At 36.8% G+C, this 19,106-nt stretch overlaps 1 protein-coding gene across 14 annotated transcripts in view; it reads left to right on the forward strand.

Moving 5' to 3' along the window:
- The window catches only part of DNHD1 (dynein heavy chain domain 1), a 121,134-nt gene that overhangs the window by 35,655 nt on the left and 66,373 nt on the right, over positions 1–19,106 (forward strand). For 13 of the 14 annotated variants that reach the window (XR_012474471.1, XM_074217457.1, XM_074217463.1 and 10 more), the window contains exons 9-11: positions 12,504–12,758; positions 12,855–12,992; positions 13,336–13,387. The exons of the other annotated variant lie outside the window; for it this stretch is intronic. Coding sequence is in view for 12 of the 13 variants with exons in the window: in XM_074217457.1 (XP_074073558.1) it covers positions 12,504–12,758; positions 12,855–12,992; positions 13,336–13,387 (445 nt within the window). In the remaining variant the exon portion in view is untranslated. The remainder of the gene's footprint in view (positions 1–12,503; positions 12,759–12,854; positions 12,993–13,335; positions 13,388–19,106) is intronic. 14 annotated transcript variants of the gene reach the window in all.

Below are 19,106 nucleotides of genomic sequence, written 5' to 3' on the forward strand. Positions count from 1 at the left end.
GATAAAATTACATACATACATGTATGTGTACATATATAGATATAGATTAGATAATAGATGATATAGATACAGACACAGACACACAGACACAGACACAGACATAGATATAATGATTGGGCAAAATAGTTCCTAACAACTGTTTTAATTTTATTTTCACTAGTGGTGAATTCATCCTTTTAATTTTTGATATTGGTAATTTGGTTCTTTTTCTTTTAAATCAAATTAACTAATTTTTACTCTGTGTACATCTGTTTCAAGCGTGTTTCTTGCAAAGAACATATTTTTTGGATTTTGGTTTTTAACCCATTCTGTTATCCTTTTCCATTTTATGGATGAGTTCATCTTATTCACCTTCACATTTGTATGGAACAACCTCCATTCTGACTGGTGTTCCTTTCTTCTGGAGCCAATCTTCTCTCTTTTGGTGGGAGCTTGTGCCTTCTGCCACTGTTATTACTTTTAAGTATTTAGGATCATGTTATCCTCTTTTCTTTAACAGAACGCAGAGAACACTTGTCCAATTTAAATTTTTGGAAAACTCTCAAAATTTATGTTAATCCAAATTCTCTTCTACTCTTTAATAATGCAAAATCTCTTCTAAAAAGAAATCATTGACTTCTGGCCAAGATGATGAAGGGAAGCCAGACACTGTGTCTCCTGGCTTTCCCTCAGAAATAATGTGAAAGAAACCTCTTAACAGAAATTCAATTGTCAAAACCCAGAAAAAGAAGCTAGGAGAACATTTCCCAACAAAGTCTGTCTCAGGTGAGCATGGGCCAGTTGGGGGCGGAGAGCAGTGAGCCAGCCCAGGGGCAGCAAGCTGAAGCAGAGAGCCAGTCCAGGGGTGGTAAGGGTGAAACCAGGGGGCCAATCGAAGCCATGGAGGCTTTGGCTGTGGGAGCAGTGGTCTGGGGGAACTCCAGCAGGGTTAGAGGGCAAGTTCCAGCACAGAGAACTACAGAGTATGGCTGGACATTGATCCACTGGGCTCAGGCCATGAGGTCCATACTTTCAGCTGAGCCTTTTTCCCAAAACAAATACAATGACAGCCCTCCCACTTCCCCCACCCCAGACTCAGGTCTGGGCAGCAGAGCTCTCTCAGCTGAATAGGGAGATTAACTACCTCCCCCCCCAGGGCCTAGTCCACATTGTTCAAGAATAAGAGTAACCAGCTGCACCCCCCCACCCCCTCCAAGCCTAGGGAGACGCCCTTAAATCAAGATCACAGACACTCCAAAGAAAGCAACCAGCACCTCCTGCTGGCCAGTCCACTAGGAGCTACTAAACACAATGAGCAAAGCCTCCAGGAGTCAACACCAAAGGTCTGTGAACCAGACAAGATCCACCATACAAGATCTTAAGGAAATGAAGAAAGGCCAGTAGAAAAGGGAGCCCATTGAAAACTACCTTGAAGGCAAAGATCCTAACCCAGAGAGATCCCAGAACTTCAGAGGAGAACATGAATTGATCTCCAGCCCAGAAAGACTTCCCAGAAGAAATCATGAAGGAGTTTAAAAATCAATTGGAAAAATTGGGAAAAGAAACTCAAGTGAAAATTAACATCTTGCAAGAGAAAATTAACATCTTGCAACAAGAAAACAAATCCTTAGAAAATGTAATTGGAGAAAAACAAAATAATTCTCTCAAAACCTCAATTGGGCAAGAATTGACCAATTAGAAAAGAGTTGCAAAAGGTAAATGAAGAAAATTCTTCTTTAAAAAAAGAATGGAATCTATGGAAACTAATGACTTCATGAGACAACAAGAATCTGTTAAACAAAACCAAAAAGTTGAAAAAATAGAAGAAAATGTAATACCTCATCAGCAAAACTACTGACCTTGAGAATAGAACCAGGACAGACAACCTAAGAATCATTGGGCTAACTGAAAACATTGAAGAGGAAAAAAAAAATCCTGGACTCAATATTACAGGATTTTGTGATGGAAAACTGCCCTGATATCATGGAACCAGAGGGCAAAATAGTTATTGAAAGAGTACATCGATTCCCTCTGGAAAGAGATCCTAAAATCAAAACGCCAAGGAATATTATGGCCAAATTCCAGAACTATCAGATAAAAGAGAAAATCCTGCAAGCATCCAGAAAGAAACAATTTAGATATCAAGGAGCCATAATAAGGACTACACCGGTGCATCAACATTAAGGGATCAAAGGGCCTGGAATGCAAGGGAGTTTGGAATGCAGTCAAGAATTCACTGAGTTCTGAGCCTTCTCTTCCAGGGCAAAAGATGGACATTTAATGAAATAAGAGACTTCCAACTTTTCCTGATGAAAAGACCAGAACTAAATATTTGGACTTCAGACATGAGACTCAAGAGACACATGAAAAGATTAAAAAAAAGGGTATAGAATAAAAACAATTTTCCAATAAGATGAAACTGGCTACATTCCTATCTGGGAGAAAGATTTGCATAACTCTTGAGAATTGTAACTCTATTAGAGAGAATATACTTAGCCAGAAGTGATGGACACTCATGACTTATCTGTGACTCTGATAGAATAATTTAAAAGCAATATCTTCTTAAAAAGACGGGACAGTAAAGAGCTGGGAAGATAGAGGAGATTGAATGGGGTAAATTACATTAAATAAAGAGGTACAAAGGACCTATTGCAATAGAGGGGGAAAAGGGAGGTAGGGTGAATCTTAATCTCATCAGATTTGTCTTAAAGTTAACATATATACACTCAGTTAAGAAATTTATCTTCCCTTTCAAGTATTAAAAGGGGAAGGGGGAAGAAACAAGGAACTAACAGAAGGAAGGGAAGGAAGAAGGGGCAAAGGGAAAAAGGAAAGGGGAGGGAGTCTGGATATAAGGGGGTAAACACACTGAAGGTGGTGGTATTCAGAAATAAAATACTGGGAATTAGGGATAAAATGAAAAAAGGGGAAAATGCAGAGGGAAGATAGCATGGAGGGAAATAAAGAGTTAGTAATTATAACTTTGAATGTGAAAGGGATGAACTCTCCCATAAAACATAAGTGAATAGCAGACTGGATTAAAAGTCAGAATTCTATAATATGCTGCTTACAAGAAATTAGCAGAGAGAGATACATATAGAGTAAAGGTAAAAAGTTGGAGCAAAATATATTTTGCTTGAGCTGAAGTGAAAAAAAGCAGGGGTAGCAATCCTTATCTCAGACAAAGTAGCTGCAAAAATAGATCTTATTAAAAGAGATAAGGAAGGAAACTATATCCTCCTAAAAGGTACCATAGAAAATGAAGCAATTTCAATACTAAATATGTGTGCACCAAGTAGTATAGCATTCAAATTCTTAGAGAAGAAGTTGAATGAGTTACAGGAAGACATAGAAAGCAAACTTCTACTGGTAGGAGGCCTCAACCTCCTGCTCTCAGATCTAGATAAATCTAACCATAAAATAAACAAGAAGGAAGTTAAGGAGGTAAATAGAGTGTTAGAAAACCTAGACATGATAGACCTTTGGAGAAAGTTGAATGGGAATAGAAAAGAATATACTTTTTTTTCTGTAGTACATGACACTTACACAAAAATTGACCATGTACTAAGGCATAAAAATCTAATCAAATGTGGAAAGCCAGAAATACTGAATACATCCTTTTCAGATCATAATGCAATAAAAATCACATGAGATAGACCTAAAACTAATTAGAAACTAAATAACCTCATTTTAAAGAATGAGTGGATCAAATAACAAATTATAGAAGGAATTAATGATTTCATCCTAGATAATGACAATAAAGATACAACATACCAAAACTTATGGGATACAGCCAAGATAGTTGTTAGGGGATATATCTTTAAATGCTTATGTGAATAAAATGGAGAAAGAGGAAAGGAATGACCTGAACATGCAACTAAAAAATTAGAGAAAGAACAAATTAAAACCCTCCAATTAAATACCAAATTAGAAATTCTAAAAATTAAAGGAGAAATTAAAAATAAATCATTTATGCACTTAATTTTAATCAACAAAACCAATCAACTACATTTATAGTTATATATTCTTAATTTTCAAAGAACAGATTGTTATTTTTGTCATTTGTATGTGTTGGGGGTGGTGATTGTATGTATATAATATATGTTGTCAACTAGACTGGAACTGACCTCTTAATGTGTGAATATCTAGAGTTAACAGAGCAGGCTAGAGACAAGAGAGTCAGGCAGCAAATAGAAGTTTAGTTCATTTCAGAGACAAATAATACTTGCAACCCCAAGTCCTCCTGAGGGGGAAGGCTCATCTTGCTGGGAGAAAGGCAAAGTTTTATACATAAAAATCACAAGTGAACTGGACTTTGTCATAAATATTTTTAGGTCTTGAGTTGCTTTTTCCACAGCAGGGTTCTGTGGGAACATTTCTGAAGTTGATTTTCTCAAGTCTTAGGGTCATGATTACTCTACAGAGATAGAAACAGAGTTCTGTGACAGGAACCAGAGTGTAGCATCTAGTTCTCTTCACTTGGCAGCAGTCATAAGGAACAGGGATTGTCAGGAGATTGATGGATATTGACCCTTAGATTCCTGGGACATAGGGAAAGCTAAAATCCTAAATCCCTCAATGAATACTGACCAGTGCTGGTCAAAGCAATATGCTTTGCTAGAGGGTGAGGTCATTCAGAGCACAAAGGGACACACAGCCTGCTTGTTGGATCTTAGTTCTGGAAAAGAGGGTGTTTCCAAAATATTTTCATAATAATATATTTTCTTCTTATAGTTGATGTGTTTACTGTGCATTTGGTTATACTTCTCTTTGAATCACTTTATAAACTTTGCAAATTTCCTTAAATTCTTCATACTTTTCATTGTGTTATACTATTCCATTGAGCATTTTAGTTGTTTCCAGTTCATGGAGGTGATGTGATAATAGTGCTTGATCCTCATCTTCTATTTAAACAGACCATGGATATATAGTACTCTGTCCCTCTGTTATTTTCTTGGAATCTTATCTATTTAGGATTATGATATCTAATTCTTTTGTTTGGTCCCCAAATTATTTTGTCACCTCTCTCGTCAACATATATTTTAATTTTAATCAGACCTCACAGTCATTATTTTACCAAGAAAGTCAATTGGATTAAGTAAAAGGGAAATAAAAGCAGAAAAATTTAACTCATGACTATATTTTCTATTCAGTTCCTACAATCAGTTCACCCTTTAAGATGAATAAGAAGGCTTTTTTCATCTCTCAGCAACACCAAATTGGAGAAGAAAACTAACCCTAAAATTTTCTGTTTTATGTAAGACTTTCTATGCAATTTAATAATTAGTTTAAAAAGCACTATAGTAACTTAAAGGAATCTCAGACTTGGGCACATGGACAACAACAAGCAGGATTCTGGCTGCTTGATAATTCTGTTCCAGGATTTAGGACATCGTACCTGAAGTCCCATCAGTAAGAGTGGTTGGTGTTCTAGTGCCACCAAGGCTAATGCTTTACATAGTGCTTCCTGTTATGGATCTAATACTACAAGTTACAGAGGAAGAAATGTAGTACCTGCTGCCATTGTGCCTTTCTAATACCCCATTTCTTTTCCTCTGTATCTGTCACTTCCTTTTTATACCCCACATTTCAAATAACACTCTCTATACATCTCTCCTTCCACTTAAGTTCTATTCTGATGCCTCACTGGTCTGGGATACGAAAATCTTAAGCCTGATAATCACATAGCTTTGCAGATCCTACCAAACTAAAACAGCATTGATTAATGGTCCATGATAGTTTTTAAGTCTTTTGTCTGAGAACCAGTCTAGCCAAGTGGGGAGAAGCTTATCCCTCATTCCTTTGTCCATGTTTGGATAATATTCTTCCCACTCATAGCTTTCTTCCTTTTTTTTTTTTTTTTTTTTTTTTTTTTTTTTTTTTACATTTTACAATGCCAGTAGGTCTATGTACTAGGTGGCACAGTGAATAGGGCCTGGAGTCAGGAAGACACATCCTCATGAGTTCAAATCTGGCCTCATATAACTTACTATGTGACCCTGGCCACTTATTTGCTTCAGTTTCCTCATCTGTAAGATGAGCTAGAGATGGAAATGACCAAGAAAACCCCAAACAGGGTCACAAACCCTTTTAAAATCCTTAGAACAGAACTAGTCCACTCCCTGGACCTATGGTTTTTATCTTTAGTTTTTTAATACCCTCTAAGAACATTAAGATTAAAGATTTAACATTTAACATTTTAAGATTAACATTTAAGATTCTAAAGATTCTTTTCTCTCTATTATATGTTAACACTATATTACCATAGTACCCCTTGTATTTGTTCAAATAAATTTACCTTTCTGGGTTTCTTTTGACTCTGGATTTAGATTTCAGAGATCCTATTCAACTCTGTTCTTTTCCTCATAAATGATTAACAGTATTTTTCCATAAAAGGTTCATTTTTAAAATTTTTTTCCCTTACAGGAATGTTGAAAGGTAAGTTTATTCTTGGTTGTAAACCTGTATCTCTTAGCTTTTATAATATTGAATTTCAGGATTACCTCTCATTTATTCATAATAGAAGCTGTCAGATTTTGAGTGAACCTAAATATGTGTTTCTTTGGTTTCTTGATCTCTCTCTCTCTCTCTCTCTCTCTCTCTCTCTCTCTCTCTTCCTTCCTTCCTTCCTTCCTTCCTTCCTTCCTTCCTTCCTTCCTTCCTTCCTTCCCTCCTTCCCTCCCTTCTTTCTTCCTTCTTTCTGGTTGCATGATGTAATTTTTTTTATTGTTGTAAAAGTTAATGGATTTTGGTGAGTTTTCATCAAATTTGAGAATTTCTTTTAGGAAATGACCAAGAGATTCTTTCTATTTTTGTTTTATTTTCTAATTCTAATAGTTTTGGGTAGTTTTCACAATATAAAGTGCTCAGGCAAGGAGCCTGAAGATTCTTATCTGGAAAATACGTCAAGGAGAGCTATTCTAAGTTGTCTTTGGTAGAGGGTAGCTTATAATTTCTTCTGTGTTTTACAATCTTTTCATTTTTTTTTGTTGTCTCATGAAGTCATTTATTTTTCTTTGATATATTTTAAATTTTAGGGAATCTGTATTTTGGGCCATGCTTGCCACTGTAAAGTATGTGTGTGTATGTCCCATGTAGGTTATATATGCCTGTATGATTTATCTAAATGTGTCTTGTAAAAATGTTGATAAGTATCTAGAATCTTGCCCCCCCCCCCCCGCAATTACAGATTCCTTCCTTGAGCAGGGAACAGGAAAAACATATTGAACTTGGATCCTCTATTTTTTAGACTCTGAGAAAGTTCTGGCCTAGAATGATATATACATACGCACACACACATATATGCATATATATGTATACATATATACATCATACATACACATACTGTGTTCCCTCCCTGCCCCCATTCTGCTCTGCCAATTGCCTGACTTGGGGGTATGATTTTAGTTCAAAACTAAAAGCTACTTTCTTCATAACTCTTAAAGAGGGAAGATGACCTTAATATATCCACTGGCTACACTCCTTATGAAATGCTAGTTAGATAAAAGACCCATTTATCTAAGTAAACAATTCAAAAAAGTTATATATGTTAGAATTAACAGAAAATAGAGTGAATGGACTTTTTAGCTTAGAGTATGATAAGAGAAAGGCCCTGATTTCATTTAAAGGAACATCATCTGAAGTCTCTAGAGAGGCAGGTTAGAAATCAGGGACATATTGAGAGAACTTCTTCCTTGTCATTTCCAGAAACTAACTGTTTCTCTCCATGTATACAGAGACTAATTTTTGGAACCTCACATGTCCGTTTGATAAGAGTCTCTTCTTTCCAAAGTTCTGGCACCTAATGCATCCTTACACAGACACCCCCTGGTGTTAGGCAGGACTCAAGCCTGAGAGAATACTATGTGGTAGCATGAAAATATACCATGCTTGGAAGCTTAATAATACCAATTTCTCTTTTATGTAATTTATTCTCTTTGTACTTTTTTTCCTTCAGAAATTTTATTTAATTTTTATCTCTTAATTACTTCTGGGTTTTCATGTCCTTGTGGAAAATATAATTTTTTAATCTCTGCTTGCAGTTGTTATGGAGCTATTTTATTCTTCTAGATTACATTTTTGTGTATCTTTGAACATATTAAAATTATGTATAATAGTACTCATTTCTCTTAATTTCTGATTGAGGCTTTTATGTGCCAGAGCAAAACTTTGCACTTTTAAGTGATCTGGTCAGTTTTTTTTTCTTTATTTTTTTTTCTTTTTCTCTTAATTGGATTATTCAAATTCCCTGTTCTAACTTCTACTTCCCTTGATTAGACCCTCTTGGATTTTTGCTGTTTTAAAAGTTCCTGAAAACTTAAATACAAAAAAAGGGGGGAAAAAAAGACATTACCATACATATAACAGAATATGAGAGGTTTCAATATACAGAAATAAATTTCCATTTCAAGAAAACCTGTATAATAAATACTATACATTGTATTCAAAGCTGTCTTTGCTTACTTGTAGGTTTTCTTTTGTTCTCTACTTCGTAATTTTTATTCTTTTTTCTCCTTCTCCATTTGCCCCAAGAAGGCTACAATTTATATATCTCTATAATCTATATCTCTATAATCTATCTGCACATACATAACTATATACATTTGCATACATATACTCATAGATAATCAATCATACATATGTATATACATACATTGATATCTATGATTATATACATATATTCCTAGGCATATGTATGTGTGTGTGTGTGTGTGTGTGTGTGTGTGTGTGTGTGTGTATATATATATATAACTGTACTGTGCTTATTTCTACTTGTCTTTCTCTGAAAGTGGATGATATCAAGTCTTTCTGTATTTTTCACTAATTCATCATTTCCTATCACAGCAATATTTCAAACTTATTCTGCCTGGTTATTTTAAATAGTCTAAAATATTGATTAATATGGCTTACTTATGGTGTTGTTTCCTTATTTTTCTCTTTTGGTTAGTTTTATTTTAGCTTTGACTTTGAGATCATGATTGCTATCTCTGCTTTTTTTTTTACATAATAAATTCTACTCCTGTCCTTTATTTTGTGTTTGTAAGTATCTCATGTTTACAGGTTTTTTATTATTGAATTCAAATTTTTAATCTGCTGTTTCCATTTTGAGTGAATGTATCCCATTCACATTCTAAGCTATAATTACTTGTTTATTTTTCTCCTTCCTATTTTCCTCACTTTCTCACTCTATTCCTATCCCCTTTACTTCTTTCTACCTCTTTGCCCTCCTAATCCTTACCCTACCCTTCTCCAATAATCTCTGCCTTTTCCTGTTCCTTCTCCCTATCACTTTGCACTTGCCCTCTCATTTCTATCTGAATTTAGAATACTTTTATAACCTTCTATATGTATGTTCTCTGTCTCTATGAATCCCTCCCTTATCCTCTCCCTATCTCCTTGCCATTTTTTTCTTTCTGAATTTAGAAGCCTTTTATACACTTCTAGGTAAATATGAATTGTTCCCCATTCTTGATGAGAGTAGAGTTCCAGAACTACCAACCCTCCTCTCTCATGTAATTCCTCTGTATCAGTTTTTCCTCTCAGATCTCATTTGTATTACTCATTCTTTTTACCTTTTCCAAACCATTTTTGCCTTTTAGAATCACATCATACTCAGCTGAACTACAATCTTTCTTTTGAACTATCCAATTCCTAATAACAATAGTAAACATATAATTTATATTTCCATGTATAAAAAGTAAACAATTTGTCCTTATTAAGTCCCTTGTAATTAATCTTTGATGCTTACTTTATATTTCTCTTGGATCTTGTATGTCAAATTTTCCATTAAGTTCTGGTCTTTTTGCAACAAAATCTTGAAAGTATTGTCAATGCATTGAATGTCCATTTTTTTTCATTCAGGATTATACTTCCTGGGTATGATATTTGTGATATTTTCACCTATAATCCCAGTTCTTTTGTACTTCTGCAGTCTTTTAGTGTAGCCACTGCTAGGTCTTATGTAATTGTAATTGTGTCTCTGCCATATTTATATGATTTTTTTCTTGTTCATAATATTTTCTCCTTAACTTGGGGATTTTAGAATTTGACTCTGAAATTCCTACAGATTTTCCTTCTAGAATTTCAGATGTAATTAATGGATTTTTTCCTTTTTCTACATTCTCCTCTTATTCTAACTCTTCAGGACAATTCTCTTTACTTATTTCTTGTATTATTGTATTGATTCTTTTTCTGAATGTAACTTTCAGATTGTTTTGTTAGGGTCCGAGAAAAGTCCCCAATTATGGAACAGAGGCATTCGACACGATGGAGATGCAATAGCAAGGGTTTATTAAACTAGCTCGAGCTAGAGTTCCATCATAGGACAGGGCTAGGATCCTGGAACCCTGAGTAAAGAGACCTTATATATGGTTCAGTAGGGAATTTCCAAGCATCTGCTGGTTGTCTTGAGATAGTGTGGCATATTATCATTGAATGCAGGTCCTTGGGGAGGTTCCCCGTTGCTTGTTCCGTTAGATGACCAGGCAGAAACTTAGGAGCAGAATTTAGGCAAAAGTTCATAGGTTTTGAAACTCAGGATTTTACAGTTTGATTTTTCTTATGTTTTCTCTTGATTTGTTCTCCAGATCAGTTGTTTTTCTCATAAGAAAAAAGGCAAACCTCAGTCTTGGAATTTTTCTTCAAATCTTCTCCATTTCCTCAAGGAGGACCAATGTCTGCACCAATGCTCCTTTATTTTCTCAGCTGTACATTCACCCCAAGACATTAATTTTTATCTTGTTTGTGGAGGAAACCAGGAGAGATTGGAATTTTTTTTATCTAATTCCACCATCTTCCCCCTTGGATTTTTTTGGTTCAGAATGCTGCATTGTCAGGGTCCTTTATGATATTAGAACAGTGTGCTAGGGACCCAAATCTGAGGTTGTTTCTAGCTGAGTTCCTGGCTCTACCTCTAGGCTGATTACTTCCATGCCCTGGTGGCTTCCAAAGTGCCCTCTGGAGGTCACTAGCCACCCATGGAATTTCCTCAAGGGAGTCCTCCATTCTTTTTGTCAGGGGAGATATATTCTGTTTCTCTGATCCGTCTGTTGAGAGCCCACTGGATTTTTTTGTTTTATGTTGTCACTGGCTTTGCAGGCAGTTTTAAGGGATTTTGGGGGGGGTAGTTATATAAGAAATCACTTGTTACCTTGTTTTTCTTGATCAATTGTTTTCATTGTTTTGTCTGATGTGTGTTTTAAGCTTTTGATTGAGTAGTTATGGGAGAGCTGAACTACCTTTGTCCACTTACACAGCTTTCTTGTCTGGAAGTTCTAGATCTAACCATCTAGCCTTTCTTTCCTTCCTGAACTCAATTCTTGCATAATCACCTACCTACTGAAGTATCTCAAACTCAGCATGTCCAAGATAGAACTCTCTGTCAATCCCTCCAAAAATCTAATCCCCTCCCTGCAAATTCCTCATTAATATGACTTTCCCTTTATTTTGTGGGCACTATCATCTTTTCATTTACTCAAGTTCACATTCATTGCCTCATTATTATTATCTCTCTCTCTCTCTCTCTCTCTTCTCTCTCTCTCTCTCTCTCTCTCTCCCCCTCTCTCCCTCTCTCTCTCTCTCCACACACATACACACACACACATACACACACACACACAAACACTCTCAACTGGTAGATTTTCTTATTGGTTTCCCTGCCTCATGTCTAACCTTTTCCCGATATATTCTCCATGCATCTGCAGAAGTGATATTCCTGAAGAACAAGTCTCACCATATATGAAACCTTGCTCAGCCCCCTGCTTCTTGAAATACATTCCAATTATTATCTCTAGGATCAAAAACTAATTCCTATGTTTGGCATTTAAAACCCTTTACAATGTATTTTTATCTACCTTTCCAGTCTTATTCTATATTACTTATCTTTACCGATCATGTTTCAGCCTAATTGGTCTTCTTGTTCTACATTCCTTCTTCCATATTCATGCTTTTACTATACCCCATATTCTCCTTACCTCTGCCTCTTGAGATCCCTAATTTCCCTTTAAAGATTAGCTAAAGTGCCATTTTCTATACAACATTCACCTCAAATTCCCCACTCCACCCAGTACTTAGGAGAAAATGAGGGAGAGAAGTCATGAATAAAGAACAGGAAAAAGCCATTAGATTTGACAATTAAGAGATCATTGGTAACCTCAAAGTTTCATTTGAATGATGAAATTGGGAGCTAGATTTCAAATGGTTAAGGAATGAGTAAAAGGAAAGGAAGTAGAGGCAATGAGTATAGATGGGTTTTTTGGTTTTTGATTTTTTTGGGAGTTTGAGGAAAAGAAGATATAGACTAAAAGTTTGGTAGGATGGTAGGATTAAGTGGAAGTTTATTCTTCTGCTTCTCTATTGCTAGACCTAAGGGAATGGGATCATCCTGGGGTAGACAGTTTGAAATCCCTTCAGGTTCATTTACCACTTACTGCTTTCTAAATAGCTAGTCTGTGATTTGGGTTATATTGATCTTAAACTGGATTGACTGTGACTGTGCTGGACTGTCTTTCCATCTTCTCTGTCAGGTGCATGAAGACACATATAGGATGCGGCAGGGTTTGCAGGAGCGAGTGGAGAGCTTCTCAGAATACAGTTCAGCAAAGGGCTCCATGTACCGAAAGTGGTTTCATCGGCAGCAGCTAATGCAGAAGCTAAACCGGGCTGAGCGGTGGTGGCAATATTTGGGATGCCTTGCCCGCCTTGTTGACTATATGACCTGCCAGAATCTTGTCTCTATTTTGGAGAATGAGATGGTCACATTTGTTACTTATGTCCTACAGGTAAGGGTAAGGCAGAGAGGTATGGGGTAAGTACAAAGTTCAGGAAAGGACAGGAAAGTCTAGCCTCCAGTGATTTATTCTAGCTGTCTTCTCTAGGCTCCAAGGCAGGTTGCCTTGCTGACAGGAAAGCTGGTCTTTAGTGAAGAAGGAAAGCTGCTTGTGGTGCCAAGTGCAGAGCAGATGGCCCAGAGCTTAAATGAATGGTTGAATGCTGTGGTGATCTCAGCCCTAACGGTAACTGGGCAAGGGAAGGGTTTGATAAGGGAATATATTTCTAGGGTACATAGTATTTAGGACAGACCTCAGTGAATGTATACAACAGTGAGACCAGGCTCTATACCTTACTAAAATTCTGTGTTGGAACTCTGGTCCCAGCTCTAGCTCCTGTAGTCTTTCTTAGCATCCATGTACCTGAACTATACTCATAGGTCCCACCTTAATTCTTGGCTCACTTCTTTCCCTTCTTATTTACCCTCTCCCCACCTCATAACTCCTTCAAAATGATCACTGCCTTCAGTCTAATTTTCATTCCCTTCTCTGTTCTTTTTTTTCTGCATTTAACAACCTGATGTGAAAGGTTATGAAGTCTTCAGATCACCAAACCCCAGTAAACCCTTCCCAAGCCTCAGGTATGTGGTAAAGCAGACAATCTCAATTTGGCCCTACTTGAAGTCTGACAAGTCTTAGAATAGGAGTGGGGAAAGTGGGGTCCAGAACTTTGGAGGAGTGGAGGGAAGTGGCATGAGAATATTGCCTAGGATAGTCATATTGGCTTAGCTCCTTTCTTGTGACTCCAGGGAAGTTTTACAGAATTTGTGTTTGGTGTGAATAGATCTCATCCAAAGTCCTGATGGTAAATATTGAGCAAATATTGTAGAGAGTGGAGAGTGTGGTGGGTGAAGGTATGTTTTTAGAACAAATTGTAAAAGTAGATGTTAGTATTCTGGTCTTAACTGGAATCAAGTCTTTTGAGTTACTGTGATCCTGAGTTTGGCTCTTGGGCTTCAGGTATTGTCATTGTGTCTCACTCTCAAAGTTGGGCAGACTTTAGAAATCAGTGATTTCAACATCCTTATTTGACAGATTATAAAAACTTGTTGGCTTTTAGAGTTTTATCTCTAAATAGAGTGTCCCAGTTCAGTTAATGTCTTTTGGCCAGTCCTGACTTGAACTTAAGAGTTCCTTCTAGACCTATGCCGAACTGGACTTTATACACTCTGGGACCCACCTTACTTGACTCCTGAAGGTGAAATATATTTTCCTTTCTGGCTTCAGTTTGCTTGCTTTGAACTATACTTAATTTTTGCTGTCTTTCCTGGAGGTTTCTCTAGTTTGTGACCTCAGCATATCTTTTCCCCTCTGTCTAACTTTTCTTTTTCTTTTGATACCTTATGAACTGATACTTTAATTACCAATAGGAGTTTTTCTAATCAAACTAGCTCACCAGGGCCATAGCCTATCATTAGAGGACTTTTTTGGGGTTGGGTTTTTTTTTGCATAGTGATGGAGTTAAGTAACTTGCCTAAGATCACACAGCTATATAATTATTAAGAGTCCTTCTGACTCCAGGGCTTGTACTCTATCCACTGTGTTCTTTCCTAGCTGACCCCTAAAGGATTCTTAAGGTCCAAATCCTGTCCTATAGTTCGTAGCATACATGAATGGGGAAGGGGAAAATTTTTTAATCTCATAAACTCCATGGAAATTCCCCACTCCAAGCTATGGGGGGTACTTTTTTAGCTATAGCTTTCATAATTATAACTTTGTTATATTATACTCTTTTTTTTTAGATTTTTTTTTGTAAGGCAATGGGGTTAAGTGGCTTGCCCAAGGCCACACAGCTAGGTAATTATTAAGTGTCTGAGACCGGATTTGAACCCAGGTACTCCTGACTCCAGGGCCAGTACTTTATCCACTGCGCCACCTGGCCGCCCCATAATTATATTATACTCTTAAGGATATATCCTGGGTCATATAGTGATTGAAAATGTGCTTGTAGATTAGTGTTGCTATCTTAGTAGAGAAGTACAGAAAAGTGTTTAGTTGCAGGGTCAAGTGGAGCCCAAATTCCTGATCTTCCAGCAATCATTACTCAGCTAAAATTGTTAATGGATAGTCATTACTGGAATTCTGTACTGATTACCCCATTAACCTTCCAGGTTTCCTATCTGACTAGGCAGGCTGTTCTCTATGTCACATTTTATTTTATAGCAAACAACCACTTACTCCTTAGCAACTTAGAAATGAAGTCTCCGAAATTCCTTTTATGACTCATTGGACAAAGAGTCAGCCAATGCATGGCTCCACTGGTTCTGATGAGGGTGGTGATTATTTGATTATTATTATTTGGAGTTTGTAAGTATAACCCCTAGATGCCACTGTGCAGCTATAGCAAGGGCCAGGAAGTCAGACTGGTGAGCAAGACCAAAATAATGATTCATTCTTTCTTTTCAACCTGCTGTCAGGACTAGTGATTATAATCAGCATATTCTTCTAGGCAAAAATGATGAAGATGCTTAAGATTCTATTTGTTGAGAAGGTTTTAGAGTCATTCACAAAACTTAAGTAATAGCTTGGTAAACCCCCAAAGAACATATAGTTAATGCCCTCCACCAGCCCCAATCTGGAAGCTGGTATTTGTATTCCCTGGGAGAATGCCTTGGATTCTCATGCCAAAAATTAATATATGTCCAACTAATCATTTAACTTTTATAAAAACTTTTACAAAAGAGAAAAAAGAGAAAATTCCCTTAAGCTATAACATGAAATGTTAGCCAGTAGGCATTTATTTAAGTGCCTACTTAGGTCAGAAAGAAAGACAAGACATTTTCTGCCTTTAAAGAACCCACAATCTAAAGGAGCAGATAACATGCAAACAACTGTATACAGCAAGATATATGTATAGGATAAATGGGAATTATTGTTGTTGTTTGTCCTTCTCAAAGAAGACCAAAGACGTCAGGAGGGTGATGTCTTGATTTGCAAGTGAATTGGATTAAGTGAAACAGAGCTGTGCAAGTCAGCCCCACACTCCTCCAGAATCAGTGACCAGATAATGGGTCAGGATGACTGGCAGTGGTCCTAATGCAGTGGGAGACCTTGGTCTTTAGCTAAGATCTTAACCAGGTTTCAGTTTGTCTGAGGCAGCACCCATTCCATAATTAAAGGGTAGGTAAGAATTGAGGCAAAAGATGACATAATTTACCTTCATAGAAGAATCAGTTTTGGAGAGGAAGATCCTCTGGCCAGAACAGAAATAGTTGTTATTTTAATCAATAGATGGAAGGCACTAGAATTAAGCAGGATTAAAAAAAGCTTCCTTCAGAAGATGGGATTTTAGCTGGGACTTTAAGGAAACCAGGAGGTAGAGATGAGGAGGGAGGGCTTTCCAGGTATGACGACAGATAGAGAAAAAGTCTGGAGCTGAGACACGGACACATTCCTTTGTGCAAGGAATAAAAGGCCAATATCACTGGTGTGAAGAGTACATGGTGTGTGTGGGGGGGTGGCTAAAAAAATTGGAAATAGGTGACAGCTAGGTTATAAAGGGCTTTGGATTTCAAATAGAGAATTCTCTATTTGATCCTGGAAGTGTTAGGAAAACACGAGTTCATTGACTAAGATGGTGATGGAATCAGACTCATCCTTTAGGAAAATCAGGGGGAATGGTCTGGAGTGGGGAGAGACTGACATGTGGCAGGAAGACCAACCAACAACCTATTGAACTGAGTAATGGGAATAAATCAAAAGGCCTTGTCAAAAGAGTGAGTTTAGGGAGAAGTTGAGGATGACTTTACACCTGGGTGTGAACCTGGCTAACTGGGACCATGGGGCACTCTTTTAACAGTATTAAGGAAATTAGAAGGAGAGATTGGGCAGAAAGCATTCACTTTTGGACATGTTGATAGGATATCCAGTTTGAGATGTCCATTAAGGCAGAGAGGTTAAGATAGGATTTGAGAATCATCAGCATAGAGATGATAATAAACTTAATTATCAGGTTCATTTTTCAAGCCCTGAAGGCTTAAGTAGTGAGAAGGGGTATAAGAAAAGCCTTTCAAATTGGGGACTGGATTGGGTCTAGTAGCTTTATAGAAGACGATGATCAGGAAAAGGAGTGAATTGTTGACTGTTGACCTAACTCTGGATCTTAGTGTCTTAGATTGAGACTATTGGGGCAGGAAGGGCAGATATGGGCTGAGCCTACAGCTGTGTGGCTTTGATACACAAGTAAGGTTGAAGAATAATACAGCAACTGAGTATCAGAGAATTGGAAACTGTAGCTTTGTCTCTTTAACCTCACAGCAATTGTGCTGATTTATATCACTAGTCTGACTGGGACCTGGGGCTGGGTAACCAGGTAATGAAATATGAACTTTGGAGCCAAGCCTTCAGTTCTTTTGCTCAAAGTTTGTGGATGTTTCAAGATAGATGATCATTTGGGTTCATCCTCTGTCTACCGGAATTCCAACCAATGCAAGCTCACAGTTTCATTGTTGAAAACTGGAATAGGAAGCCCTAAAGTGCAGTGCTGGAAGGCAACAGACAGCTCCCTAGATGGTGCTAAAATTTGGTTATTTTCTGACCCTGAGCCTCTACGAAGATGCAGAAAGTTATTGTTTAGTCATTTCAGTCATATCTGGATTCATGACCCCCATTTTGTTTTTTGTTTTTGTGGGGGGGGGTTGCAAAGATCCTGGAGTAGTTTGTTATTTCCTTCTCCAACTTATTTTATAGATGAAGAAACTGTACGGTTAAGTGGCATGTGCAGAGCCATACAACTAGTAAGTGTCTATGGCTGAATTTGAACTCAGATCCTGAATTCCTGACTTCCTGACTTCAGACCTGATACTCTAAACATTGCACCCTCTTGTTTTGCCAAGATTCAGAAAGCATATAGTACTTAAAATATAGCAAAAGCAGCAGAAGAATCTGAAATAGAAGTAGTAGTTGCCAAGCTTTACAGTCTCAAAGATTAAACATAGGTTGACCACCAGGTCAATTAGAGATTCAGGAAAAAGAAGGAAATTATAAATTTTATTATAATTTCCTCTTTTTTGGAGGGAAGGATTAGAAAAGAAAGGAAAGTTCTAGTGGAAATGCTAGAAAGAGAAATTAACAGCTTGGCACAAGAGGTACAAAAGAGGCAATAGACCCCTTGAAAATAGAATGGATCAAATAGAAGCCAATGCCTACATGAAATAAAATTAGGTATCTCATAGAAAAAACAACTAGCTTGGAAAACATCATGAAAAGCCATGCAAAAAACAGAACTTAAGGTATTATACTTTTAAGAGAACATAAAAGAAAACTTACCAGGGCAAAGAGAAAATAAAAAGAATCTCCCAATTACTTCCTGAGAGAAATCCCCAAATGAAAACTCCCAGAAACATGTCCCAAGTCAAAAGAAAACATATTTTTAAGTAGCTAGAGGGAATGAGTTCAAGTAAGCAGGAGCCACATTTAAGATTACATAAAAGGAGGAAGCTTAGAATTTGGTATTTGAAAAGGCAAAAAAAATAGTAAGAATAAAGGAAAATATTCAGTGATTACAACTGAAAATATGAATGGGTTGAATTCACCCATAAAACAAAAGATGAGAGCAGAATAGATTAAAAAGCAAAATTCAACCATATAGTGTCTATAAGAAAAACTCTAGGGGCGGCTAGGTGGCGTAGTGGATAAAGCACCGGCCTTGGAGTCAGGAGTACCTGGGTTCAAATCTGGTCTCAGACACTTAATAATTACCTAGCTGTGTGAACGTGGGCAAGCCACTTAACCCCATTTGCCTTACAAAAACCTAACCCCCCCCCAAAACCCTCTAAAATCATAGATTCATGCCAAGTTTAAAACTTGGAATTGGAGAAAAATTTATTCTACAGCTGGGCTAACAAAAGCAGGGGGTGGAAATCAAGAATAAAATTAGGAACTATTGTAAAAAAAAGACAAAAAACCAAACAATTAGCTAATTTTTTAAAAAGGGAAAACCCAAAATGAAAAAAAAAATTCACAACAAATGAAGAAAGCATATAGGAAATTATTAGAAACAATTTTACTTATATAGATGCCAATGAAACTTAGAAAAAGAAATTGAACAAGGAATAAATGGGCTTCCAAGGGAAAAAACCTCAAGATAGATGGATTTAAAAATGAATTTATCAGACAGTCTAAAAATAAGTCCAATGTTGTTTTAGTTCTTTGAAAATGTAGGAATAGAATGGATTGAGTTTTATACTTTTTCTGTGACATAATTATGGTCTTGATAAGCTAGGAAAGTGTCAAAACAGAGAAAGAAAACTGAAAATATCTCTAATGAATACTGATGAAAAAACCTGAAATAGAAAAAGA

Source organism: Macrotis lagotis, chromosome 1 (genome assembly GCF_037893015.1).
Source record: "Macrotis lagotis isolate mMagLag1 chromosome 1, bilby.v1.9.chrom.fasta, whole genome shotgun sequence".
Classification (NCBI taxonomy): Eukaryota; Metazoa; Chordata; class Mammalia; order Peramelemorphia; family Peramelidae; genus Macrotis; species Macrotis lagotis.